Source organism: Bos javanicus, chromosome 1 (assembly GCF_032452875.1).
Source record: "Bos javanicus breed banteng chromosome 1, ARS-OSU_banteng_1.0, whole genome shotgun sequence".
Taxonomy (NCBI): Eukaryota; Metazoa; Chordata; class Mammalia; order Artiodactyla; family Bovidae; genus Bos; species Bos javanicus.
Genome location: NC_083868.1, coordinates 144,431,416 through 144,458,061, shown reverse-complemented (window position 1 = coordinate 144,458,061; position 26,646 = coordinate 144,431,416). Strand labels below are relative to the sequence as shown.

The following is a 26,646-nucleotide window of genomic DNA, read 5'->3' as shown; positions in this document are numbered from 1 at the left end:
CAGGCCAGCGGGCAGGTAGGCAGGCAGCTCAGTGAAGGGCATCTGGGGGTAGCAGGAAGCCCTCCCTACCCCACCTCTGGCAGCTCCCAGGAAATCTCTCACCCTGACTTTTGAGCTCCTTTAATGAAAACGCTGCAGGAAGTGAGCTGGGGAGTCCTGGCGCTGAATGAGGCCCACAGGCGGGTTCCTGGGAGTCAGTGTGGGCACAACACCCCCTGCTGGGCTCACGCGGCAAGGCCGTCTGATCAGTTGGCAGTCTGGGAGCTGCAGCTTGCTTCAGGTCAGGGGACCTCTGTCCATGTGGGTGTGGCCCCCACCCCACCCTCTGGTACTGTGGCCACCAGGCTGCTTGGGAATAGCCCCAGCCCCAGGCCGGCGCCCGGCTCAGGAGCAGCCTTCTGAGCCCTACAGCCCAGGTGACCGCAGGAGCTGGCACGTGGGAGCTGGCATGTGCCACAGCGAGGGGAGGGCCCCTGGCGCGGTTGTGAGGGGACCCAGGCTGAAAGGTCCACTTCACCTGCTTGACAGTGTTGCAGGGCTGGGGGGTGGCTTGCAGGTGGGGACAAACTGTCAGCCTGACGCCCATTTCCTTTTAAAACATTCTCAACCATTAAGCTAGGACCCTGCACAGAAATTAGGAAACAAAGCTTACTCATTTTTGCAATGGAACCTCATACACAAAGGGGCTGCCCTGATGGCTGAGTGGGTAAAGAATCTGCTTGCAATGCAGGAGACACAGGTTGGCTCCCGTGGAGGAGGGCATGACAACCCATTCCAGTATTCTTGCCTGAAAAATCCCATGGACAACAGCCGGGTGGGCTACAGTCCATGAGGTCACAAAGAGTCCGACACGGCTGAGCCACTAAGTAACAACGTAGCAACAACATACACTATATGCTGCTCCTAGGGTTTTGATTTTTAAGAGTAAATAATGGATTTCCAGGAGGCCTTTTTCCACGACAAAATCTAAGAAGCCACCATTCCGAGTTTTGGGGTCTGCGTTTTGTTTCCAGCTGGAGCCCTGCCCTCCCCACCTGCCTCATCTCCCCCTCCCCGCTGCCCTGTGCTCCTGGGTGGACTCTGAGCTCCAGGCTTAGAAAGGACCTCTGTGTGGGTGTCGGGTAGGGTGCTCTCCCTGTCCTGAGAGTCTGGGGAGTGCCAGGCCCTCTGCGTCCTAACCCCACATTTCCGCCTGAAGGGGGCGGGGCGGAACGCGGCTCCCGCCAGAGCACTCTGGGTGGGGGCTGGGGCTCCCGAGCGCCTCACCCTCCTCTCACTTCTCAGCCATGCCCACGAGCTCCTACTCCCCCAGCTCTGCTCACGAAGCCTGCAAACCGGTCCTTCCGGTGGGTCTCGGTCCTGGGAGCGGCTGGGACACGGGGTAGGGGACCCCTGTGTTAGCCGCTCACTTTTCATGCTGCCCCCAGGTCGGGGTACTGCACTTTAGGGAATTTGTGGGGGTCTCCGGCAAATCCAATATAATGAGCGTCTCTAGCAAAGTCAGGGGTACTTACTCGCCGCTGGGAGGAGGGTGAGGGAAAGGAGAATGCCCCCGCAACTCCCTCGATGGTTACCGCGCAATGGGTTTGCAGCCCAGCGAGTCCCTCAGCACCAGCCTCGGGTAAGGGAAGGGGGAGGGGAGGCGACCTCAAAGGCCAGAGCTGCCCACCTTTGGGCCCTGCGGGGCAGGGTGGGGGCCCCCGCGCCGGCCTTGGCGTCGCACCTGCAGGCCTGCCTGGACCGCAGGACATGAGTGGACCAAGGGGGTCATCCGATGTTGAGGGGAAGGTGGGGTGCGCGCCGCATGTGAGTGTGCGTCGCATGTGAGTGTGCGTAAGTGTGTGAATACGTATGGGTATTAGTGTGTGAGTGTGTGCACACCTCCGCGCTGCTGGGAAGAACCCAGAGCACAGTCACCTGGAGGTGAAGTTTGGTTGTGGTTTTGGCTTGGCGCAGTGCCCGTGGTTTCTGCAGTGGCCTGGCAGCCCGCGAAACCAAGGGAGACTAGATGCCCTTCCAGGCCACCAACGCTGCAGCTCCACAGCCCCACCTGGCACAGGTGGGCTGGACGGTGCTCCAGGCTGGGGCTCAGTGTCAGTGGTGTCCAGACTCAGGTGCAGACTCCTGGGGACCCGGATGGGGGAACCCCACGCTGGGCAATGACCCTCCCTGGAACAACGCGCTCTGTGTGTTGTGTGTCTGGGGTGTTGCAAACTGAACTTGGGGTGCCCCAGGGAAAGGTCATTGGTGACTGGCTGCTGCTGCTGTACACAGGTGTTCTGTTCCTTAGGCAGGTGGCTCCATCCAGAGTTGGGGATTGGAATTCAGCTGCCGTGAACTTGAGTGAAACTGGCTGCACTTTCCCCTTCAAAACTAATGCAGAAGCAACAGCTCCCAGTGAGGGATGTGCCCCGTGTTGGCAACACCTGGGACTGTCTCCAGCTGAGGCGCCAACTGAGGCGCCAGCATCCCTGTGCTCTGTCCAAATACTCACGAAGTTTCTGTCCCCTATCCAAATGAGGCTTGCGCTCCCTCTTCTTAATGTCTTAGTGAGAAAGCCCACATCTTAGTTTTGTTGTTTAGTACCTAAGTCATGTCCAACTCTTGCAAGCCCATGGACCGTAGCCACTCCAGGCTCCTTTGAGCTTGGGATTTCCCAGGCAAGAATACTGGAGCAGGTTGTCATTTCCTTCTTCAGAGGATCTTCCCAAGCCAGGGATGGAACCCATGTCTCTTGCATTGGCAGGTAAAGAATCTTTACCACTGAGCCACCAGGGAAGCCCCACATCTTATTAGTCAGTAGAAAAAAAAATTTTTTTTTTGGATAATTGGTAGTGATCATGGTCTCTTCTTGCAATCTGGAAGATTACATTATGTGCATTTAAATGTGTGTTTTTGAGAAGGGGCCTGTGGGTTTCAGTAGCTGGCCAGAGGAGTTGAGGCATACAGGAAGCTGGAGCCCCCAGTTCCCTGGTCCCTGGACGGTTGGTGAAGCTGGCCAGAGGGGGGCTGGTGAAGGCATAGGGAGGCCCAGGTGGGCAGAGCCCCAGGGGATTTCCTATCACCTAACAGCTGGGGAAGTTGATGTCTCACATCTTCTCCATAAGAGGGTCCTTGTAGATATGGACAGGGTCCTGTGGGGCAGGGGGTAGGGGAGTCAGGATCAGGACCCTGCAGCCCCAGAGTGCATGCAGAGGGCATAGAGTGAGTCTGTCTACACCCATTTCCACTACCCAATTCTAGTTGCAAGAGGGCCCTACTCCCACCAACAGGTTCCCAGAGGACCTGTTTTTTGGGGGGACAGTGGCACTAGAAATGCCATCCCAGCCCTGGGAGTCTGGACCAGGGTCTCCAGGGGGGACCATCAGAGGTCAGGTGACCTCTCTGACCCGCCCCCCCACTCCTGTGGGATTTCATGGCCTCCTGAGGGGAGCAGTGCCATGTCACTAGCAGGGTCAGGTCAAGAGCTAGGAGGTGGCACTGGGGAAGGGGTGAGGCAGGGCAAGGCAGGTTAGAAGTGAATGTCGACTCTGGCAAACATGAGGGGCACTCCAGAGCGCCCCCAGGGGTAGACCTCAGGCAGCAAGCCTGGGTCTCAGGACCAGTGTGGGCCCTGGAAGTCACCTACCCTCTGGCTTCCTCCCTTGAGCCCCATCACACCCAGCCTGACCCAGGGGCTGGAGAGGGGGTGGGTCAGTGGTCCGTGGCACAGACAAGGCAGGCTGGGGTATTTGAAGACTGAATAAAGCACCAAGTTTGAGGGCAGGTGGAGGGGCAGGTGAGCTGGGGTCAGCAGGACTGCTCCACTTCAGCTGTGTCCCAGGAGGCCCCGCCCCTGCGAGTCTCAGGCTGACCAGGGAGAGCCAGATGGGGGCCAGCGGGCCCTCCTGCCAAGAGGCCTGCTGATCAGTGCTAAGTCTTGGTCACGTAGCACATCCCTCCAGAGCTGCCCAGAGAGTCAGACACAGGAGTCGAGGGCCGGGGGGACGACCGCAGTGAGCCTTAGAGCTCAAGCCCCTTGGAAATGCTCCAAAGACACAGCTGCTGAGGATGGGGTTACTTAACGTCAGCCCGGAGGCTGGAGACAGTGACGCATATGGCTACTGGGAGAGAGGACCAGCGAAGGCAAGGATGGTGAGTTTATTCACTCAGCTCAAGACCCTTGTGGGAGGAAAGTACATAGCACAGGACGGGCAGAGACAGGGCAGAGCAAGGCCCCCAAAGGCTGGGGGGAAGAGCAGTGTCCATGGCTGTCAGGAGAAGCCTGTGGACCCTCGGTAACATGGGGCTGTCTCGGGTTCCTCTGGGCCTGACCCAGAGGCTGCAGGTGGGCTAAGGCCTGCTAGTTGAGGTTTCAGGCCAATGCACGTTCATGTAGGTCTGGGTCAAATCCTGAAGGGGGCCAGAGGCTGGCAACAGAGGGAACGGAGTGGCCCATAGCACCTGGGTGGCCCTGAGAGGACGTGCCAGGTCAGCAGCAGGGCTCCGGGGCTGAGGCGGGGATGCAGCAGGCTGGGCGGGAGCACGCGGCCCGGCAGAGGAGGGACACGGAGGAGGTTGGGCGGCAGCAGCTGGACTGGCAGGAGGAGGTGGGCACATAGCAGGCAGGGCGAGAGCATGCGGGCCGGCAGAGCAGGGACACGGAGGAGGCCGGGCGGCAGCAGCTGGACTGGCAGGAGGACGTGAGCACGCAACAGGCAGGGCGGCACACAGGGCGGCAGAGCAGGGACACGGAGGAGGAGGGTCTGCAGCAGGGGGAGGCCTCACAGCAGACAGGCCTGCAGCAGACAGGGGTGCAGCAGATGGGCTCACAGCAGGCCTGCTGGCAGGGGGAGGAGGTGCAGCAGGGGGGCTGGCAGCTAGACTGCTGGCAACATGAGGAGGTAGAACAGAGGGAGGCCTCACAGCAGACAGGTGTGCAGCAGACAGGCCTGCAACAGACAGGCTTGCAGCAGATGGGCCTGCAGCAGACGGGCTCACAGCAGTCTTGCTGGCAGGGGGAGGAGATGCAGCAGGAGGGCTGGCAGCTAGACTGCTGGCAGCACGAAGCCGGGCAGGAGCTGCTGCAGGCTGGCTGGCAGCAGGGGCTGGACTCGCAGCTCACTGGGGCACAGAGGAGGGTCAGGAGCGGGGCCGGAGCACAGCAGCTGGGGGCACAGCAGGGGGGCTCACAGCAGCTCTCTGGACAGTCGTCCATCTGCCAGGAGGAGCCCGTGCAAGAATCACAGGACCCGGGCAGGCAGACCCGGCTGCTGTAGCTCAGGTCACTGGAGCAGACAGACAAGGCGGAGGAAGCCATGGTGGAGGTGGTGGGGCTGGAGGAGGGTGAGGATGTGAGTGTGTGTGAGTGAGTGTGTGAGTGTGTATGTGTGAGGTGCTCAGGCTGCCTGCTTTATACCCCTCTTCTGTGTGTGTGTTGTCCCAACAGAGGCTCACAACTCGCTCCTTTCCTGGTTGGTGTTTGGATCTGGCTCCAGGGAACCCTCATTAGGGCTGCGTTGTTTTCCCGGGAGATGGAGGCCCAGCTCGTAAATGTCCTACCTGTGTGTTGGGCCATACTGCTCCTGACCACGTGCTGAGTAGGTGTGGGAGTACAAGGTCGGGGTGGACCCAGTGTGGGCAGTGGGGGCTCTTGGCCACTGGGCACTCATTATGGGCGCCAGGGGATTAGGGAATGTGACTTGTATTCTGGGCCCTGGAAGGGGCTCTTTACTGGGGCATATGGCCCCTTTTCTTTTGCGTTTGTCACAAGCCCCTGCAGATGGAGGGAGGGGCGTTACCTGGGTGGGTTCAGGCTGGGTGTGTCTAGCTGTCCTGTTTTGGGCAAGACTTGCGGGAAGGGCGTGGCCGAGACCAACAGACTTTGTGTTTCCAGGGGTGGGCTCATGTTTATGGGCAGTGGTCCCCTTGCTCAGCGTGTCTCCTTTCCACCTGCTAGGCTCCAGGCATCCCTGTGGCTCGGGCCATACCAGGTGGCCCAGCAGAGGCTCAGCCAGGTGGGGCTGGGAGTGGCTGCCCCCTCCTCCCAAAGCTGGGCACCTGCTCAGGCTCCCAAGGATGGGTCACCCCTCCTGCTGGACAGATTGCTGGGGCTCCTTCTGCCTCTCCTCCTGCCTCCTTCCAGACATCCACTCAGACTCTGCCCCACCCTGTCGCTGCTGCCTCTTTCCTGGGAGCTGAGCCTGGACCTCTGTCTGTGGGCTCCTGGGACATCCTGGTGGGATACTTGGTGGTCTAGGGAAGAGTCACCAAAAGCTGTTTGAGCCTGACGCTGCCAGGTACAGCGGTCAGGGCAGCTCTGCAGGTGAAGGGTGGGGGAGGAGAGAGACAGGTGGCAGGGATTAGTGAGGCCAGCATGCAGAGCAGCTGGGATGTGACAGCCACCATGGAGGGGTGGGAGCTGGGGGTAGGGAAGCACTGCCGAGGAGCCTGGGGCTGGTCAGAAAGACAGGCAGACCCTCGATGGTGTGTATGGGAAGCGGTTGGCTGGACAGGAAGGTTTATTTCATTATTAATTGTTTTTATATTGTCTCAATGACAGCTTAAGCCACAGCACTTAAAATTATGAATCTGTTTATCATGTACGTTTGCACCAGTTTCCTGTGGCTGCTGTAACAAATGGTCAACACTGGATCGTATGAAATATCCAGACAACAGAATTGTATTCTCTCACAGTTCCGAGGCCAGAAGTCTGAGAAGAGTTATAATGAGCTGCAATCAGGGCATCCTATGGCCAGAGGGGATGGCCCTTCCTGCCTCCTCCAGCTTTTCTGCCTCCGGGTGTCCTGGGCTTGTGGCCACTTCCCTTCAGCCTCTGCCTGTCTTCACGTCCCCTCCTCCTGGTCAAGAGCCTTAATCAGCAAGTTGCAGTCAGTCTGCAAAGTTCTTTTTCCTCCCAAGGTCATGTGCACAGGTGTGGGCTGATCTAGAAAAAGCTTCCAGGCTGTGGTTGCTGGGAGGCTCTGAGTCAGAAAGGGAGCTCCAGGGGTCTGCTCTCCTTTCTTCCCGCCTCCATTCACCTCCTCTCCATCTTCCCGCACACGCTTTGGGAGCACCCAGGGCTCGGGTAAAGGCTCAGCCCTGCCCAGGCAGCCCAGGCGTCAGCTCTCCTCTCCTGCCTGAAACTCTGCTGCCCGCGCTCTGGCCTTTAAAATATTTATTTACTTATTTATTGCTTTTTGGCTGCCCCCTGCAGCATATAAGATGTTAGTTCCCCAACCAGGAATTGAACCCAAGCCTCCTGCTTTAGAAGCATGAGGTCTTAGTCACTGTGAAACCGATTGGTGTCATTTCAGGGGGCCTCTGAAAGGCTCCAGTATCATAGTCCTTTATGTGTCAGGGCAGAGAAGCATTCAGTGAGAGCAAAGTGGTAGATAAGAAGTGGTTTATTAGAATAGGCTTCTCTGGTGGCTCAGATGGTAAAGGATCCACCTGCAGTACAGAAGACCTGGGTTTGATTCCTGGGTCAGGAAGATCCCCTGGAGAAGCGAACGTCAACTCACTCCAGTATTCTTGCCTGGAGAATCCCATGGACAGAGTAGCCCGGTGGCTACAGTCCACGGGGTCACAAAGACACACGCCTGAGCAACTAACACTTTCACTTATTAGAACAGGACACCATGAGGCTTACTAGCAGGTGGGTGAGAAATGCCACGCCCTGAGAACTCAGTGGACACAGTTTTCTCATCAAAGGAAAAGTGGAGAAGAGAGAACTTCTCTTTCTCGAGAAGACGTCATGTTTCCATCATCATTTCCTCTGGGGCAGGGGAGTTTACCTGTCCCTCCCTAGATGGTCAGGCCAGGACTGTCATAACAATTCAGGAAATTTTCAGGTCTCAGTCCAATGAATGTCTTTCATTTTGCAAAGTCGCCTTCCCATAAGTGATTGTTTTCTGTGTGCACGGAGCTGTTTGGGGGTCATTGACTTGATGACACCACTGGGCAGGGTGGAAGCCCTATTTTCTACTATTGTTTTTATGTTTTGGGGATATTGTGCAAAGAGTGTGTCTTAAAAGCCAAAGAACATGTTTTGGGGGTTACCAATTGATGGTGCTCATGGTTTTGATCCCTGGGTTGGGAAGATCTCCTGAAGGAGGAAATGGCAACCCACTCCAATATTCTTGCCTAGAGAAATCCCATGGACAGAGAAAACTGGTGGGCTATGGTCTATAGGGTCCTAAAGAACTGGACACAGCTGAAGTGACTCAGCACTCGGAACAGCCGACTGAGCTCATTCGGCAGGATGTGGGTCTCACGTCGCCACTGTTTTGTTGGTTTGGGACATGTCTTGTACTCCTGTTGCATAATTTTGTTGCTAAGCAAGCCTTTTTGGTTTTATGGTTAAGTAAACCTGCTTTCTCGAGTAATCATTAACTAACAGGTGTCTCTCATATTTTTCACTTACAATCTCCTAGTGGGATTTACTATTTAATCACCTATTTTGTCCCTTCATTCTGTCCCTATCAACTAGACTGCCAGGCAAGTCCCGTTTTTTTTTAATTAAAACAATTTTTATTGATTCTTAAAAAGTCAAAAACGTTTTGAAAGTTTGATTTATTTTTAGCACCTGGGTGGGGCTTTGTGCTGATATCTTGAGGGACCCTGGAAGGCAGAGTTTCCCCCAGACCTGTAAACTTTTCTCCTTTCTCCAAAATTGGCATGTTTTACTGGACAATGATAGTTTCTTTCCAGAATAAATTCTGTAGAGGAATGTGCATCACTGGGAGTCCTCCAAGCACAGCCCCTCATGCTGAGGACGGGCTGTTGGCAGCCACAGGGGCCCTGAAGCTGGGACCCTGGCCCTGTCCACTGCCCAGGGCCATTTAGCAAACACAGGGTGTGTCAGCCTGAGCTGGGGAAATGGTGGTCGTGAGAGGCAGGGACAGACCTCAAACATGTGGCCGGAGAGCCTCAGGCTCAGGCCCAGGACAGTGGGTGGGGGTGGGGGCGGAGTCCAGCTGGCCCAGCAGGGGACCGGCACCCTTGGGATGGAGTGCGAGTAGAGGCTAGTTGGGGAAAGTGCTAATTCAGCTTCGGATGGTCCACGCAGGGCTTCCACAGGTCCTGGGGTGAGGTTGTGTCTGGAGGTGCCATGAGTGGCCTGGAAGCCAGGAAAGGCCCCGAGATGCATCAGAAGGTCCAGACGCAGGAGCGAGGAGATGAACGGAGGTCAGGGTGAAGGCCCAGGAGACAGAGGGGTAAGGAGGAGCAGAGGGACCTGTCCCCAAGTCGAGGGCTAAATTCTGCAGGGATAGGTCCACAGGACAAGGTCTAGGGGGACACTGACCTTTGCCAAGGGGCCTTTGGTGACCAGGCTGGGAGTAGGGTCAGCAACATGGGGGGTGGGAGTGTAGAGGGGAGGGTGTCAAGGTGGAGAAAGGACTGGGAGAACTGTGCGGAAGCTCTGGGGGTGGGGTGCAGCTGCACTGAGCTGGGAGGGATGGGGGCTGAGTCTCACTCATTGTTTATATTAGAAAAACCCTCGGGGCGTGTGATCAGAGCAAGGACTCTGGACAGAGGGGTTGTAGGTGCCGAAGAAGGAAGGTGGGGCAGGAAAGCTCAGGTGACCGAGAGGGGCCGCTTGCCCAGGCTCTGAGTCCTCCCGCTGCAGGCAGAGGCCTCATCCTCTCCACCTAGTGGCCTGAATCCTGTGTCCTGCCAGCACCCCAGTGCAGGGGGCCAGGAGATGCCCAGGGCAGTGAAGTTCCTTTGCCTGCGACTGGCCGCTGCTGAGGACCTGCCTGCCCGGCTGGCTTCTAGGACAGGACCTGGGTGCTAGGCCTGCGTGGGGCACGGCCCCCAGGAGTGTGGCCAGGGACAGGAGGGCAGCGAGGACCTGGGCAGTGCACGTGCCCTGGCCTCTGTGGAGACTGGCTGGCAATGCTACCAGAAATGACCGGAAGAGAGTAAAGCACCACTAAATGCAGTCAAGTTTATTATGTTTTCAAGCAGCTTCCGAGGTGAGACCACTGGGGCCTGGATTGTGAAACCTGGTCCCCAGGCCTGAGCACTGGGTCCCAGGAGGAGTGGGCAGTAGGCAAGGGCACGGTCATCTGGAGTTTGAGGGGACCCTACTCCTGGGTAGAGAGGATGAGAGGGTGTCCAAGTAGCTCAGAGCAGCTCCTGGAGAAACCCTGAAGGCGGTCATGAGGCTGGTGGTGAGGGGTTGCCCTATTGTGCCTGGCTAGCCCTGGGCGGCGGGGGGGGGGGTGCCTGGTCAGCAGCAGGGCCCTGGGGCTGAGGCGGGGATGCAGCAGGTGGGGCGGGGGCACGCGGGCCGGCAGAGCAGGGACACAGAGGAGGCCGGGCGGCAGCAGCTGGGCTGGCAGGAAGAGGTGGGCACGCAGCAGGCGGGGCGGCACACGGGCCGGCAGAGGAGGGACACGGAGGAGGCCGGGCGGCAGCAGCTGGGCTGGCAGGAGGAGGCAGGGATGCACACGGGGCGGCAGAGGAGGGACACAGAGGAGGAGGAGGGTCTGCAGCAGGGGGAGGCCTCACAGCAGACAGGGGTGCAGCAGACAGGGGTGCAGCAAACGGGCTCACAGCAGGCCTGCTGGCAGGGGGAGGAGGTGCAGCAGGAGGGCTGGCAGCTGGACTGCTGGCAACATGAGGAGGTAGAACAGGGGGAGGCTTGATAGCACACAGGTGTACAACAGACAGGTGTGCAGCAGACAGGCCTGCAACAGACAGGTGTGCAGCAGACAGGCCTGCAGCAGACGGGCTCACAGCAGGCCTGCTGGCAGGGGGAGGAGGTGCAGCAGGAGGGCTGGCAGCTAGACTGCTGGCAGCATGAGGCCGGGCAGGAGCTGCTGCAGGCTGGCTGGCAGCAGGGGCTGGACTCGCAGCTCACTGGGGCACAGAGGAGGGTCAGGCAGGGGGCCGGGGCGCAGCAGCTGGGGGCACAGCAGGGGGGCTCGCAGCAGCTCTCTGGACAGTCATAGCTCAGGTCGTTGGAGTAGACGGACAGGTTGGAGGCAGCCATGGTGGAGGTGATGGGGCTGGAAGAGGTGTGAGTGTGTGCGGGAGTGGATGGGTGAGGCTGTGTGATGTCCTTAGGTGGTTGGAGCTTATATACAGCTCTGGGGTGTGTGTTGTTGCATCACGGGGACCCAGCAGAGTCTGCTTCCTTGTTGGAGCAGGTCCTGAGGATGCGCGTCATAATCCCGTGACAGGTCACTCAACTCTTTAAACTCCTGAGGAGTTGGAGCCTGGGGGATCCATGAAGCAGGGGTCCAGCCCCAGGGGTGGTGTCCAGTATCCTGGAGTCCATCCTGTGGGTAGACTCTAGACGGCCAGCACTCCTCACAGCCCCACCACCAGCATCTTTCCGGGGCTTCTCGCTTATTCCCTTACTTCTCAACACTCAGTTGAATCACTAGCATGTTTTGTTCTTTTTAAATACTCTCTTGATTGGCATGTTATTTTCTCCTGAATTCATACACCAACGAAGGGTGCCTTGAGCGTCATGTTAACTATGGATTTCTCATATATTCCTTTTAAGACGTTGAAGAATTTCTCTTCTATTCCTAATTTTCTGAGTAATTTTTTAAATTATGAAATTGTGTTGGCTTTCGTCAAAATCCTTTTCTGTACCAATTGAGATCATGTCTTCTAAAGATTATTTATTTTATTAAGTTTAAAATTTTTGGTTGCCCTGGCTCTTTGTTTCTGTGGGAAGACTTTTTCTTATTGTGGAGCACAGGCTCTAGGAGCATGGGCCTCATTAGCTCAGTAGTTGTGGCTCGTGGCTCTACAGCATGGGCTCTAGAGCAAGGGCTCAGGAGGTGTGGTGCATGGGCTTCGTTGCTGTGTGGCCCGTGGGATCCTCCTGCACCAGGAACTGAGCCTGTGTCCCCTGCACTGGCACGTAGGTTCTTCTTCACTGTACCACCAGGGTAGTCTGAGAACTTGTATCTTTTATTCCTTCATTCTGCTAATGCAGTATTTTACATTGGTTGATTTTTTTTAAAACAATGTTGAGCCAACCTTGCATTCCTGGTATAAATGGCACGTGGTCATGGTATATAATCAGTTTGGTATGCTCTTGGAGTCAGGTTCCTAGTGTTTTGTTGAGCATTTTTGCATCTATGTTCATAAAGTATATTGGTGAATATTTTTCCTTACTTCTGGGAAATGCTGGCATCACAGAATGAGTTAGGAAGTGTTCTCTCGTCTGGCTTTTGGAAAAGCCTGAGAAGGTTTGGTGTTAGTTTATTATATGCTGGTAGAATTCACCAGTGAAGCCATCTGGTCCTGGGCTTTTTTCCCTGTGAGAGTATTAATTAATAATTCAATATTTTGTTATAGGTCTGTTGAGATTTTCTGTTTCTTTTTTTGTCAGTTCTGTTAATTTGTATATTTATTGAAAAATTTCTATTACATCTAGGTTATAAGTTGTTGGCATACAAAATTGTCCTTGGTATTCTTTTATAATGCTTTTTATTTCTCTGAGGTTCATGGTAATATCCGTACTTTCAATTCTGAATTTAGTTACTGTACCTTCTCTGTTTTTTCTTTGCTAGTCTATCTGTATATCTTTCCAAGGAGTCAAACTTGGTTTTGTTAATTCTCTGCTGTTTTTCTGTCTGTTATGCCATTTATTTTCACTCTAATTTCAGTATTTCTTTCCATCTTTAGATTTAGTTTGCTCTTTTCTAGTTCTTCAAGGTATAACATTAGTTTATGGATTTGTGGTCATTCTTTTTAATATTTATTTAATATTTGGCTGCATTGGGTCTTAGTTGTGGCACGTGGGGTCTTCTTTGCAGCGTACGGGTTTCTTTCTAGTTGAGGTGTGCAGGCTCAGTAGCTGTGGCTCTCTTAGTTTCCTGACCATGAATCAAACCCACATACCCTGTATTGGAAGGCAGATTTTCAACCACTGGACCACCAGGGAAGTCCCTATTCTTTTTTTTTTAAAGTAGGCATTTAGAGGCTTAAATTCCCCTCTGCCCAGCCTTCACTGCATACCATAGGTTTGATACATTGTGTTTTCATTTTAATTCATTATCAGTATTTTCTAATTTCCTGACTTTTGTCTTTGACCCCATTTAAAAAAATAATCTGTTGTTTAATTTCGACATATTGTGAATTTTCTAGTTTCTTTCTGTTATTGATGTTTAATTTCATTCCATTGTGATTGGAAAAGACCCTTTGTATGATTTCAGTTTTTTTTTTAAATTCACTGAGGCTTGTTTTGTGTCCTATATATGACTTGTCCTGGAGAGCATCGAATGTGCTGTTGATGGGTGGTGTGTTCTGTGTGTTTGTTTTGACTAGTTGATTTGCAGTGTTTTTCGAGTCCTCTGTTTCCTTATTGATCTCCCTAGATGTTTTATCCATTATTGAACATGGGGTTTCCAAAGCCTCAACTGTTATCACAGAACTGTCTGGTTCTCACTTCAATTCTGCCAACATTTGCTTCATATATTTTTGGGTCTCAGTTGTGTGGTGCATATATATTTTTAATCCTTATATCATCTTGATGAATTCAGTCTTTTATTAATAGTGTTCTTCTCTTGTGCATTTTTGTGGTTGGTATAATGTGGATGAGTAGGTCCTTGGTAAGTGTTATGTGTCAGTCTTTCAATTCTTAGTGTGTTGATGGGGACTTAAGAATTCTTGAAAATAATAAGTTTATTATAGAGGAAGACAGCTATAAGTCATGGCTAGTTCTCTGCAGCCAAAGATGGAGAGGCTCTATACAGTCACAAAAACAAGACTGGGAGCTGACTGTGGCTCAGATCATGAACTCCTTATTGCCAAATTCAGACTGAAATTGAAGAAAGTAGGGAAAACCACTGGACCATTCAGGTATGACCTAAGTCAAATGCATAACAATTATACAATGGAAGTGAGAAATAGATTTAAGGGACTAGATCTGATAGACAGAGTGCCTCATGAACTATGGACAAAGATTCGTGACACTGTACAGGAGACAGGGAACAAGACCATCCCCATGGAAAAGAAATGCAAAAAAGCAATATGGCTGTCTGAGGAGGCCTTACAAATAGCTGTGAAAAGAAGAGAAGCAAATAGCAAAGGAGAAAAGGAAAGATATACCCATCTGAATGCAGAGTTCCAAAGAATAGCAAGGAGAGATAAGAAACCCTTCCTCAGTGATCAGTGCAAAGAAATAGAGGAAAACAACAGAATGGGAAAGACTAGAGATCTCGTCAAGAAAATTAGAGATAGCAAGAGAACATTTCATGCAAAGATGGGCTCAATAAAGGACAGAAATGGTATGGACCTAACAGAAGCAGAAGATATTAAGAAGAGGTGGCAAGAATGCACAGAAGAACGGTACAGAAAAGATCTTCACGACCCAGATAATCATGATGGTGTGATCACTCACCTAGAGCCAGACATCATGGAATGTGAAGTCAAGTGGGCCTTGGGAAGCATCACTATGAACAAAGCTAGTGGAAGTGATGGAATTCCAGCTGAGCTATTTCAAATCCTAAGAGATGATGCTGTGAAAGTGCTGCATTCAATATGCCAGCAAATTTGGAAAACTCAGCAGTGACCACAGGACTGGAAAAGGGCAGTTTTCATTCCAATCCCTAAGAAAGGCAATGCCAAAGAATGCTCAAACTACCACACAGTTGCACTCATCTCACATGTTAGTAAAGTAATGCTCAAAATTCTCCAAGCCAGGCACAATATGTGAACCGTGAACTTCCAGATGTTCAAGCTGGATTTAGAAAAGGCAGAGGAACCAGAGATCAAATTGCCAACATCTGCTGGATCATGGAAAAAGCAAGAGAGTTCCAGAAAAACATCTATTTCTGCTTTATTGACTATGCCAAAGCCTTTGACTGTGTGGATCACAATAAACTGTGGAAAATTCTGAAAGAGATGGGAACACCAGACCACCTGACCTGCCTCTTGAGAAATCTGTATGCAGGTCAGGAAGCAACAGTTAGAACTGGACATGGAACAACAGACTGGTTCCAAATAGGAAAAGGAGTATGTCAAGCCTGTATATTGTCACAATGCTTATTTAACTTATAGGCAGAGTACATCATGAGAAACTCTGGGCTGGCTGAAGCACAAGCTGGAATCAAGATTGCTGGGAGAAATATCAATAACCTCAGATATGCAGATGATACCACCCTTATGGCAGAAAGTGAGGAAAAACTAAAGGGCCTCTTGATGAAAGTGAAAGAGGAGAGTGAAAAAGTTGCCTTAAAGCTCAACATTCAGAAAACTAAGATCATGGCATCCAGTCCCATCACTTCATGGCAAACAGATGGAAAAACAGTGGAAACAGTGACAGACTTTATTTTTTTGGGCTCCAAAATCACTGCAGATGGTGACTGCAACCATGAAATTAAAAGACACTTACTCCTTGGAAGAAAAATTATGACCAACCTAGATAGCATATTAAAAAGCAGAGACATTACTTTGCCAGCAAAGGTCCATCTAGCCAAGGCTATGGTTTTTCCAGTAGTCATGTATGGATGTGAGAGTTGGACTGTGAAGAAAGCTGAAGGCCGAAGAATTGATGCTTTTGAACTGTGGTGTTGGAGAAGACTCTTACGAGTCCCTTGGACTGCAAGGAGATCCAACCAGTCCATCCTAAAGGAAATCAGTCCTGAATATTCATTGGAAGGACTGGTGTTGAAGCTGAAACTCCAATACTCTGGTCACCTGATGCAAAGAGCTGACTCATTTGAAAAGACCCTGATGCTGGGAAAGATTGAAGGCAGGAGGAGAAGGGGATGACAGAGGATAAGATGGTTGGATGGCATCACTGACTCAATGGACATGAGTTTGAGTAAACTCCGGGAGTTGGTGATGGACAGGGAGGCTGGCGTGCTGCAGTCCATGGGGCGGCAAATAGTAGGACATGACTGAGTGACTGAACTCAGTTGAATTGAGTTCATCATACTGTTTAACAATTTAAGACATTGGAGACATACAGGTGAAGGTCATTTTTTGCTGTCAGTTCTCTACCTTTATATCCAATGATGATGTGCATGCCAACTCCATGATTCCTTAAAGCTTGTAGAGAGAGAGAGAGGGACTCAAAGTGACAAGGCTTTAATACCAAGTCCTGGGGAGACACTTCAGAGGAGAGGACATGTGTCAGAGAGAGAGAGAGAAAGAGAGGAGGGGAAGAAGAAGACAAAGAGGGGGATGAAGGATGGGATTACAAAGAGGGGAGGGAAGGAAGACAAACTGACAGGTCTCTGGATTCCCCATCCCACTTCTACCTAAAGAAGCTATTTTATAAATCTGGACCATTTTGGTAAGTTTTCTAATTTTTTTCCTTTCCAAAGCTTCTTATCCTTGTTTTCTTGTTGTAGCATCTTATTGAATGTCTTTGAGTTACATTTAGGGATTTTTAAAAATGTCTCTCCTTCTTCTTATATTTTCTGCCTCCCGGTCTGGTCTTTCTTTATCATGCCACAACTTTTCCTTGTTTGCTGAGGTGAGGGTGAGGGTGGTCCTCGGTGGTCCAGGCGCCTTTCCCACTGTGCCTGTCACACTGTGCTGTATTAGAGGATTCTTGTCTACATGGGGAAGGTGACACCTGGGATTGGGGTGGGGGACTGTCAGGTGGTGGACTTCATTTTGGAGTAGGAGATGGGAACCCAGATGCAGGAACAAGTGAGCTATGTGCTGAGGTTGCCAGAAGCTCCCGAGTAGCCTTACCCTGACTCCTACCGTGAGGTATCCATACTGCTGCTGGAGAAGCACACCTCCTGGGTGGATGTGGGACAGCTGGGCACTCTCCCTGGGTCCATGTGGCCATGTTCCACCCTCCTTCCCCCAGGCCTGCCCACAGGGAGCAGAGTGCTGTGGGGCTCCCAGGCCAGGCTGGTCCCCACCTCTGCTGCCCCGCCTTGTGGTCAGCACACTCTCCTCTGCCTCCATCTCAGGTGTTCAGTCCTTCATCTGTCTGTAAGATGATCCCCTGGGCCCCACAGTGGGTCTTGGGAAGTTTGGATGGGATGGTGGGTGGGCTGAGACCCCACCTTGAACTGGAAGACTGGCTTTCTCACAGTCACCCGCACTCTGCACATCTGGCTGACCTGGAGTCCACTGTTATGTCACTTGGGGGTCAGGACCTGGTTTCCTTGGGCTGCACCCCAGTTCACTTGGCTGTGGCACGGAAACTCTCGGTTTAATTTCCCATCCAGAGCAGGAACCCCATATGTGGTTCCTGTTCTTTTCATGAATATTTTAATTATGATATTTTAACTATATTTTCAATTCTTTGTTTTCATTTTGTGAAAAATCTCAAACATACAGGAAGTTGAAAGGCTTAAACAGAGTATCCACACTGAGAGTCCACCACGGCCTCTGTGCTTTGTCTGCTTCCCCAGGTACTTGCCCAGGAAATCCTCGTCCATGTGTCTTATTTTCTGAAGGATTCCTAGGTTACCAACAGCAGTACATACCACTCGAACATGCTAGGAGGTGGAGCATTAAGTAGTGTTCAGTGGTCATGACCCAGAACCTCCCTCCCACTCCGCCCAGCCAACTTTACCCCAGCCTCCAGAAGCAGCCACTCTTCGTGTATTTTCAAGTCACACATTAGTTCAGCTCATCTCGGGGCTTCACCTAAATGGAGTCACACAGCAGGCGCCCTTGTGCCTGGCTCCCTCCACCAGCATGGTGTTTCTGAGGTTCATTCCGCTGTTGTGCTGATTTTCTTCTGTTGCCAAGTCGGGCTTCATGACTGGCTCCCCTGCTGACCTGGTGGCTAAGATGGTAAGGAATCTGCCTGTGATGCAGGAGACTCAGGTTCAGTCTGGGTCAGGAAGATCCCCTGGAGGAGGGCATGGTAACTCACTCCAGTATTCTTGCCTGGAGAATCCCATGGACAGAGGAGGCTGGCGGGCTATGGTCCGTAGGGTCGCAAAGTGTCAGCCACGACTGGGTGATAACACTTCCCCTGCTGACGGGCACATGGCTGGTGCCCGCTTCTGCCTGCTGCCTTCCAGCCTTTCAGTGCTTGAAGCCAGGACAGTAGCCAGGTGGCTTCTGTTCAGGGTGGCTCTGACTTGTAGGAAACTCTTTTCTTGAGCTTACATCCACTCCTCTGCCACCCTGGCTCCCAGTCCAGCCTTCAGTGAACCTCGCAGTGAACCTTATTCCTGGAAAGCCCTCTGGGAAATTGCAGGCAGCTGCAAGTTGGGCTCTGCCTACCCCCGCCCCATTACTCTTTCCTTAAAGAGCCCAGGATCAAGCTTCTCAATGGAGATGCTGGGAGAACGGCCCTTTGGATTCAGCAGCCTGGGCCACCCCTCCCCACAGAGTGCCCCCACCTCAATGTCCCAGCGGGGTGGCTTTCTCAGAAGAACCCCCACCCCAGGACAGGAGTTCCATGCTGGCCTCGGCTTGTCCAGGACAGCAAATGGCAAGCAGACAGGGCTTAGGGGAAAATCACAAAAAGCCAGCGTTGAGGCTCAGAGATTTATTTTTTATAGATCGCTAAGCTTTCATGAATAAGAAAAGTAAGGTGGATGTCCCACCTCTATGCGATGTGGGTCTGTCACCGATTCAGCACTGAGATGTGTGGACAGAATCCTGTTAATTAAACAAGGAGAGGCCTTTCAAAATCAATAGCAGAGAATCGATTTTCTGGATGATTTGTCAGTAGCAGGAAGGGGTTCCACAGGGGAGGGGCCTGCAGATGAGGGCAGGGCAGGAGGGCTGGCAGGCGGGGGCCACACACACGGTGGGCTGGCAGCTCACACGGACACACACTGCCGGCTGGCAGCTCACGGGCACACAGCAGGACGCCTGGCAGGGGCTGGGCTCGCAATAGAAGGCCACTGGGCAGCATGGGGATGGGCACCTGCCGGCAGGTTGGTACAGCAGAGACACATGGCGGGCACTGCAGGAGCTCCCGCAGCCCTGGGCAGGGAAGGCCGGCTGGCAAGAGCTGGGCACACAGCAAATCTCCTGGCAGGAGCTGGGCACACAATAGGCTGGCTGGCAGCTCACAGGGCAGCTGGTGTCACACATGGTGGTTTGGGGCTGGGTGGGGTCGGGACGGAGGACAGGTCTGGTCTGGAAGCTCCCTCCCTAGGCTGCCCCTTATACCCAGGCTGTGGCGTCCTGGCAATGAGGCACCGGGTGTCTTCTTAGTGGCCACCTGCTGTTTTTCCTCCTCCTCCTTCCCCCGAGGGTTTCTTCCTGGAGCCTCCAGCTGCTGTGACTCAGTTCAGGAAGCTCCCTCAGCTGGAAGCTGACAGTGACCCAGTGGCCCTGGGATTTCTGGAATCAGAGCCTGGGTTGGATGGGGAAGGGCCATCAGGCCAGGACTGGGTTCCCTCATGATTTTCAAGGTCCTCTCCAGTTTAACCACCCTGTCATCTGTCCACACAAGCACAGTCACACTCACTGCACCAGTGACCCCGTTTGATTTGTCATCCAGAAGGTTCTCCCTCAGGGTCAGGTGCCTCACTGGGGGGCTGTGGCCACATTTCTGCCATAATTATAGCAACAGGGCTCCAGCTTTGTGCTAAGTCTGAGCTAAGCATTTTACATGGAGTGTTTCATAACTGATCAGTTATCAACCCTGCCACCATTCAAGGGGCCAACAACACAGATATCCAGTCAGCAAGACCTGGAAGGTCCTGTAATGCATGCAGGTTCCACCCCTGCAAATGGAGAAGCTCTGAAGCTGCTCAGTCTCGCTGTGGAATCTGTGGTCCTTACTTGGCGTCTCACGGAGCTGGGATTTAGGGGTTCACTGGTGAGATAACCCACAGGCCAGAATCAGTTGGCACAGACAAGAGTGAGGGGCAGGCAGATGAAAATATTCATCTTGTTTGGCCCTGAAGAGCAAGGCTTAAGGGTGTGACTCCACCATGAGCATCCAACTCAGGATTGCCCAACCAGGTCAGGCAGCCCCAGGTAGGTCCCAGGAGGACTGGGGTGGAGAGAGGGCTGAACCACCTCCGATTCCTCTCCCCACCCAAGGGTCTGGTCAGCCAGGCCCTGTGAGGCAGGTTGGAGCCAGTGTGGGAGCCTGGGGTCCTCCTCCAGGGCACAGGGCAGCTGCCGGAGTGTGGATTACGAGTTCCTCCCACCCCACTCCCCGCTGTGTGCTCTGTCTACACATCAGCCTTAGCACGTATTCTATGGTGGGTGCCGTTTATTGGGGTGGCCATCTCTCAAGACAGTGCTGCTCCCTCCTCAGAGGCTGTGTCCCCGAAACCCTCTGCCCCTGTGCAGCCCCTGTGTGACTGCTGGTGTGGACAGAGGGGACAGCCCTGGGAAGTCCTGTGAAGAGTCAAACACCCCAGTAATGAAGTCATCCTGAGGCTGAAGACCACCGTGGTCTCAGGGGCTAAAGCATGGTCAGAACTTGCAAAACTAGTGGACTGAGCTGACCTGAGACCACACAGCAAATGACCTCGTGGCCCCTAGACAAGCCCCTTGCGGCCCGTGATTTTATCCCGTCACACACTCCTCCTTGGGCTCTGACCACAAGTCAAAACCATAGCTAAAGAAAATCCAGGTGACTACATGTCCATGTGTGACCTCGTTACTGAATAGTGTCAATCCATTTGAAATTGTCAGTTGTCTTACAGGCCAGTCTCTAGAAGAGTGAAGAGCTAACCTGTACTTGCCTGCTCTCTACCTCTCCTCTGTTCCTTATTCCTACCTGTACAGCCAGTGCCTACCTGAGCCCATTTCTATTCCACCTCAAGGAATATTCCACCTCGTATTTCTTCTAATGCAAGTCTGCTGGTGAGGAAGCCTCTTGCTTTTGTTTTTCTGAAATTGTTTCACTTCACCCTCAGCTTTGAAGCTTTCCTTTTCTTTTCTTCTTCGCTAGATCTAGAATTCTCGACGGGCAGTTTTGGTATTTTATCATTTTACTGATGTCACCCTACTGCCTTCTGTCTTTCGCTCTGTTTGATGAAGAGTCAGCCGTGTTCTTTCTCTTGTATGTAGAGTGTTTTTTCTCTCATTGCTTTGAAGATACCTCTTTTTATTTGGGGTTTTCATCTCTAATGATTAAGTGCCCAGATCTGGTTTTCTTTATATTTATCCTGCTTTTGGGTTTTCTAAGATTCCTGGATCTGTAAATTGTTTCAAATCAGCTTCTGAGGTTGAACGTACATATATTTTATACTGTTTGATATGGACTCACAGTTCTTCTCAGTTTTCTTAATTCTCCTTTCTCCTTCAGATTGGATAATTTTTATTCATATATCTTCACATCCACTCTTTCTTCTCCCACCTTCAGTCTGCTGTAAGGCCCACCCAATAGACAATTTATTTCAACAATTGTGCTTTTCAGTTCTAGAATCCTCCCTCCCTCAGCTGAGATGTCCTATCTATTAAAAATTGCCATTCCTCAACTGAGATTCTCTATCTGTTAACCCATGGATATAATATTTTCCTTTGATTCTTTGAACACATCTTCCTTTGATTCTTTAAACATACAGCTGCTCTAGGTCATCACCTAGACCAATATCTGAACCATCTCAGGCTGCATCACTGTGGTTTTTTCCTTTAACCATGAATTGTATTTTCCTATCTCTTTCTTACAATTTATATTTATTATTTACTTTTGGCTGTGCTGGGTCTTCATTGCTGTGAGGGTTTCAGTAGTTGTGGCTCCTGGGCTCTAGAGCACAGGCTTACTAGTTGTGACACGTGGGTTTAGTTGCTCCATGGCATGTGGGATCTTCCTGGATCAGGGATTGAACCCATGTCTCCTGCATTGGCAGGTGGATTCTTTACCACTGAGCCACCAGGGAAGCCCTTTCCTATATCTTTTATGTCTAGTGATTTTTGATTATAATATTAGAAATTATGAACATTCAGAGAGCCTGCATTCTCTTATCTTTTACTGATGATTCACTTTTTTGTCTAGTGAACAGTCACTTACTAACTGGTCACCCTCAGCTTGTTTATGTGGGTTTGGTTTTACACTTTGTTAGGGTGTAACAAAGTGTAAATTTGTGGAAAGTCCAAAGTGCTTCCCGAGCTCTCCATTTTGGTGAGACTTCATTTCCAAACTGTCTTCCCTGGAAATCTTGTCGTGGGTGGGCCAGGCTGTCAGGATGGATCTGGAGCAGGTCCCACTCAGGGTGAGGGAGGGACCCCTGCTCCATAGTTGCAGGCTGTGGGGTCTCAGTGGGAGGCCAGCAGAGGTCTACTCCTAATCCTGCAGCAGCTTCTCCATAGCGTCCAGTGGTCTTGTACTGAGCGTGGACAGCCCCTCCTTCTTCTGATTTCCTGGGGGTCCTTTCTGATGCTCCCCTGCTCAGATGCCAGGTGCTTCCAGTGCCGACCCCTGGCCCCTTCTGGCTTTGTCTCTTGCTTCTCTAACTATGAGGCTATCTCAAGATGAAGGGCCAAGGTCACCACCCACCAGAAGTTCTCCGGGACTCAGCCCTTTGTCCTCTGGACCCTCTGGGTGAGGATTCCCATCCTTCCTTTGTCCTCTGGACCCTCTGGGTGAGGATTCCCATCCTTCCTGTGTCCTCTGGTGCCCCACCCAGACAGATGCACTCTGCTCTCCTTGCTCCACGGTAGAGCTGACATGGGAGGAAGGTGGTTTCCGTGGCTGTTTGAGGACCAGTATCACACAGGGAGGGACATCTGGAGATTCGTACAAAAGTGGGTCAGGTAAAATTTTAAGGAATGAAGCAGAATCCAGACAGAGCCAGTAAGGCACTCAGGCAGGATGCCAATACAAGAGCTTGAAGAGGGGCCATTAGTCATGAAGGTAAGTAAAAGCCAAACAAGCAACTAAAAAATCTGCAACAGAAAACAATGTCCTGGGAGACAGCCCAGAAGAGGCAAAACAAGGAAGACAACAGTCGTGTCTGTGTTGTCCAGACGCCCACGGCTTGGGTATAAAGGCCGCCCAGGGAGGCAACCTGCAGACATCACCCACCTTCCTCCCGACACCAGCCAGCCCCACGCCACCATGTGCCACACCAGCTTCTCCTCAGGCTGCCAGGCTGCCTGTGTGCCCAGCCCCTGCCAGCCATCCTGCTTCACGTCCAGCCCCTGCCAGGCTGCCTGTGTGCCCAGCCCCTGCCAGCCATCCTGTCTGCCCGTGAGCTGCAGGCCGGCCGTGTGTGTGACTCCCTCCTGCCGGTCCGCTGTGCGCCTGCCCGTGAGCTGCAGTCCTGCTGTGTATGTGCCCGTGAGTTTTAAGCCGGCTGTGTGCCTGCCCGTGAGCCGCAGACCGGCCGTGTTGGTGGCCCCCTCCTGCCAGTCCTCTGGGTGCTACCAGCCCTCCCGCCCTACCCTGGTCTGCAGACCCGTCTCCTGTAGCACCCCTTGCTGCTTGTGATCATGAGCCTCTTCCCAGCTACTCCCAGTGCAGATGGGGTCACTCCTGCACCCCTCCCAGTACAAGTCCTCAGTGGGCCTCCAGCTTCTGCACGTGGCAGATGAAAAAAGCACACTAAACCGACTTCTGAACCCAGGCAAGAACATGGCAGGATGATCTGGACCCTTCTGTGAACTGCTGCATTCCCCCCAGGAAGCCCTGGTTCCCAGGGTCCTTCTCTGTCTCCAGCAGGAAACCACACCCTATGTGAGCCAAATAAATTGTGCTTTCCCCACGCAACAGTCTCTTCCTACTGTCTTTCATTTCTGTTTTCTGGCTAGCGAGGTTATTACCAGGGCTTCCCTGGTGGCTCTAGTGGTAAAGAAGGCAAGGCAGGAGACCCAGGTTTGATCCCTGGGTTGGGAAGATCCCCTGGAGAAGGAAATGGCAACCCACTCCAGTATTCTTGCCTGCGAAATCCCATGGACAGAGGAGTCTGGTGGGCTTCAGTCCATGGGGTCGCAAAGAGTTGGACACAACTGAGCAACTACAGCCACCACCAGGCTGTTACCAAGAATTTAAGGCTGATCACCTCTTCATTGATCCCTGTCCCCGGCGGCTCATGGGAAGGTGGGCGGTTTTGGGTGCAGGGAGTGGCCAATGAGGCCTGGGGGCAGGAGGCTCGGGCAGTGACTTGCCTTGTTTCCCACATCTATCACGCCCTGCCTCAGGGAGAGAGGCCGGCTTCTCATCTTGTTGGAAGACATCCCGCTTCCTGCGTCACAGAGTCAAGTCCATTGGGGCAGTTCGACTCATTTGGAGTCAGGTTCACAGAATTAGGATTGCTCTAGTTTGCGGCTTATGTCTCACTTCATATATCATCCATTTTAAATTGATCAATTAATGATCAAGTGTTGGTTCTTATAATAAACCTCATGAATGCCCTACCTAACATGGAAAGCAGAACATCAGTAATTTACCCCTAACTTCTTGGGTACGTTTCAGCTAGAAACATACGTTTATTATTCCATTACCTTTAACATCATAGAATGGATCCACATCTCTGTATTCTTGAAAGGTAGAATTTCTGATTTGCTGGTTTCCCACGATGTTGGAAGGGCGCTGTCCCAGATGTAATCTTCTGGAACTTAATTTTTTCACTCTTTGTACCATACTAGTTTTCTCCACACGGCTGTGCCATGTGGTTTATCGGTCTAGACCCCTCCCCGCTGTCTGCTCGTGGGACTATTTTCAGGTTACACCTATTCCAGTGGAGGGCTGGTGTGCAGGGGCCGAGTGGGCAGTGGGCGGGAGGACGTGGCTGCAGACTGTCCTTGCTCCTCCTCCTCCTGTTGGCATCTGTGACCTTTCTGTTTAGGCCAAGCCAAGCTCTACCCTGAGAAAGGTGCTCAGCAGAGAGAATTACAGCAAGGGGTAGAGGCCAGCCCTGCAGGATAGTGCCAGGCAGGGAACTGGTGTGCACGGCGGGACCAGCTTCACCTAGCTGGAGATGTAGGAAAATTCACTCCGTGCCACATGCTCTGAAGCAGCCTCAAATTCCATGCCTTTTGTTTCTGGGGGTTTATTTTGTAATGGATTTTCCTGGGAGCTTTTCTAAGATGGTGAGATGGGTGTGGTTTGAGACACACAAGCACCATGGTGATTGGCTGTGGTCTGTGCTGAGCTTCCTTCCCTCACGGTTAAGGGTGGTGGCCGTCCCCGCCCACAGGCAAGAGGACACAGTCCCTCCTGGGACTTTCTCACTGCTGACAACCCGATTTCCAACCTTTTAATTTATGTCCTGGAGGCAGATGATAGAGCTGATGTGTCCAGGTGATCTGGAACGTACTCCTATTGTTTACATTTCAAGGACTTTGGGTAAAACTGAGCCAGAAATGGAACCAGTCAGCTTGGACGTATACGCTCACATGCGTGTGCACGCCCACAGGATACACTATGCGGCACACACACACACACACACACACACACACACACGTAAGTGCTCCCACTCGACATACACCGACGACGTGCCCACACGCAGCGCAAACACGTATAGGGCACGCACACACGTGCACACGCACACTCACGCACGCAGCCGCAGGCAGCACGGGGCGCACGCCCCCTCCCCCCACGGTGCGGGCTTGCTGCGCGCCGCGCACCGCGGGTCTGACGGCCATCGCGGCCTCCACAGCCCGCCTTGCCTGCGGAAGCAGAACCGGTTCTCTGCTTTCAGGTTAGTCTGGGCTCTACTCTCCAGGCCGCTGGTGGAGCTCACAGCACCGCTGAGCTCGTGTGGCCTGTGGAGGTAGGCAAGTGTGGGCTTCAGTCTCCGCTGGGGCAAGTTCTTTATCGGTTCTGAACTGCCTTTCCCTCATCTCAAGAAGGGAGCTTCCTTGCAGAGTTGTAGAAGAGATTAAAAATAACATATGTGAGCTTTGGGCATAATGTTTGCCACATCAGAGTCTTAGAAAATGTTAGCAAACAGGCCACATGGTAAGAACCTCATATAATGAAAAGCCAAGGTAAAGAGCTGTGAGAACATAAGAGGGATTATGACAAGGGATTCAGAACCTGTGTGACAAAGAGGGAGACTCAGAACTATGGCCCCCGGGTTTCCTGTCTCAGGGGTGCACGCGGGGATGGAGATGTGAGCCCCAGCTTCCCCGCGAAGCCCCGTCTCGGCGCCTTCGTCTGCCGCCCTCTCCTGGCTCCAGGCTGTTACTGCAGGCAGTTCCTGTGGCCTGTCTCCATCTGGACCACATGTGGGTGCTCCTACCAAATGCTGCAGATTTTCACTCTTTTAATTTCTTCCTTGTGTCAGTGTCTCTTGAGCATGTCTGTCTAGAAGTGCCCTGCTCGTGTGTGCGTGCCTTCACCAACTCCAGGCACACACACGTGCACACACACACACACAGGTAGCCACACACACGTGCTGGACTGGCTCTGCCGTTGGTTAAGCTAGCCTATGGTAATTCCTGTGAAGCTCACTGAGAGGGTGAGGATGGTGTTGGGGGTACGGCAGGGGCCGTAGCTTTGTTGTTGGGTGGGCTGTGGGCAAGATGAAGATGCCAGCAGAGCCACAACCGGGAAATGGGTTTTACTGCCTTTGAAGCACCTTCCCTGGCTCTCCCCCCAGGAACCCCCATTTGAACTTGGGGTTTCTCTCCCCAGTGCATTTCTTCATCCAGGTTCTGAGACAATACATTAGATCCTCCAGTTCAGTTCAGTCGCTCAGTCGTGTCCGACTCTTTGCGACCCCATGAATCACAGCACGCCAGGCTTCCCTGTCCATCACCATCTCCCGGAGTTCACTTAAACTCACGTCCATCGAGTCGGTGATGCCATCCAGCCATCTCATTCTCTGTCGTCCCCTTCTCCTCCTG

The 26,646-nt window shown here is 52.5% G+C and overlaps 4 protein-coding genes across 4 annotated transcripts in view; 2 read left to right on the top strand and 2 right to left on the bottom strand.

The window, feature by feature from the left end:
* The window catches only part of TSPEAR (thrombospondin type laminin G domain and EAR repeats), a 194,815-nt gene that overhangs the window by 3,546 nt on the left and 164,623 nt on the right, over positions 1-26,646 (top strand). The window lies entirely within an intron of this gene.
* LOC133251178 (keratin-associated protein 10-8-like) lies at positions 4,436-5,300 on the bottom strand. Its single transcript, XM_061423276.1, has one exon. The coding sequence runs from the start codon at positions 5,297-5,299 to the stop codon at positions 4,472-4,474; it is 828 nt and encodes a 275-aa protein (XP_061279260.1). The 5' UTR covers position 5,300; the 3' UTR covers positions 4,436-4,471.
* LOC133254933 (keratin-associated protein 10-4-like) lies at positions 10,217-11,094 on the bottom strand. The gene has a single exon (XM_061429373.1). The coding sequence runs from the start codon at positions 10,979-10,981 to the stop codon at positions 10,217-10,219; it is 765 nt and encodes a 254-aa protein (XP_061285357.1). The 5' UTR covers positions 10,982-11,094.
* Positions 21,491-24,237, top strand: LOC133251171 (keratin-associated protein 12-2-like). The gene has a single exon (XM_061423263.1). The coding sequence runs from the start codon at positions 22,913-22,915 to the stop codon at positions 23,282-23,284; it is 372 nt and encodes a 123-aa protein (XP_061279247.1). The 5' UTR covers positions 21,491-22,912; the 3' UTR covers positions 23,285-24,237.

Coding starts and splice junctions, on each gene's coding strand:
- LOC133254933 (XM_061429373.1), bottom strand. CDS start 10,981: ATGGCTGCCTCCAACCTGTCCGTCTACTCCAACGACCTGAGCTATGAC.
- LOC133251178 (XM_061423276.1), bottom strand. CDS start 5,299: ATGGCTTCCTCCGCCTTGTCTGTCTGCTCCAGTGACCTGAGCTACAGC.
- LOC133251171 (XM_061423263.1), top strand. CDS start 22,913: ATGTGCCACACCAGCTTCTCCTCAGGCTGCCAGGCTGCCTGTGTGCCC.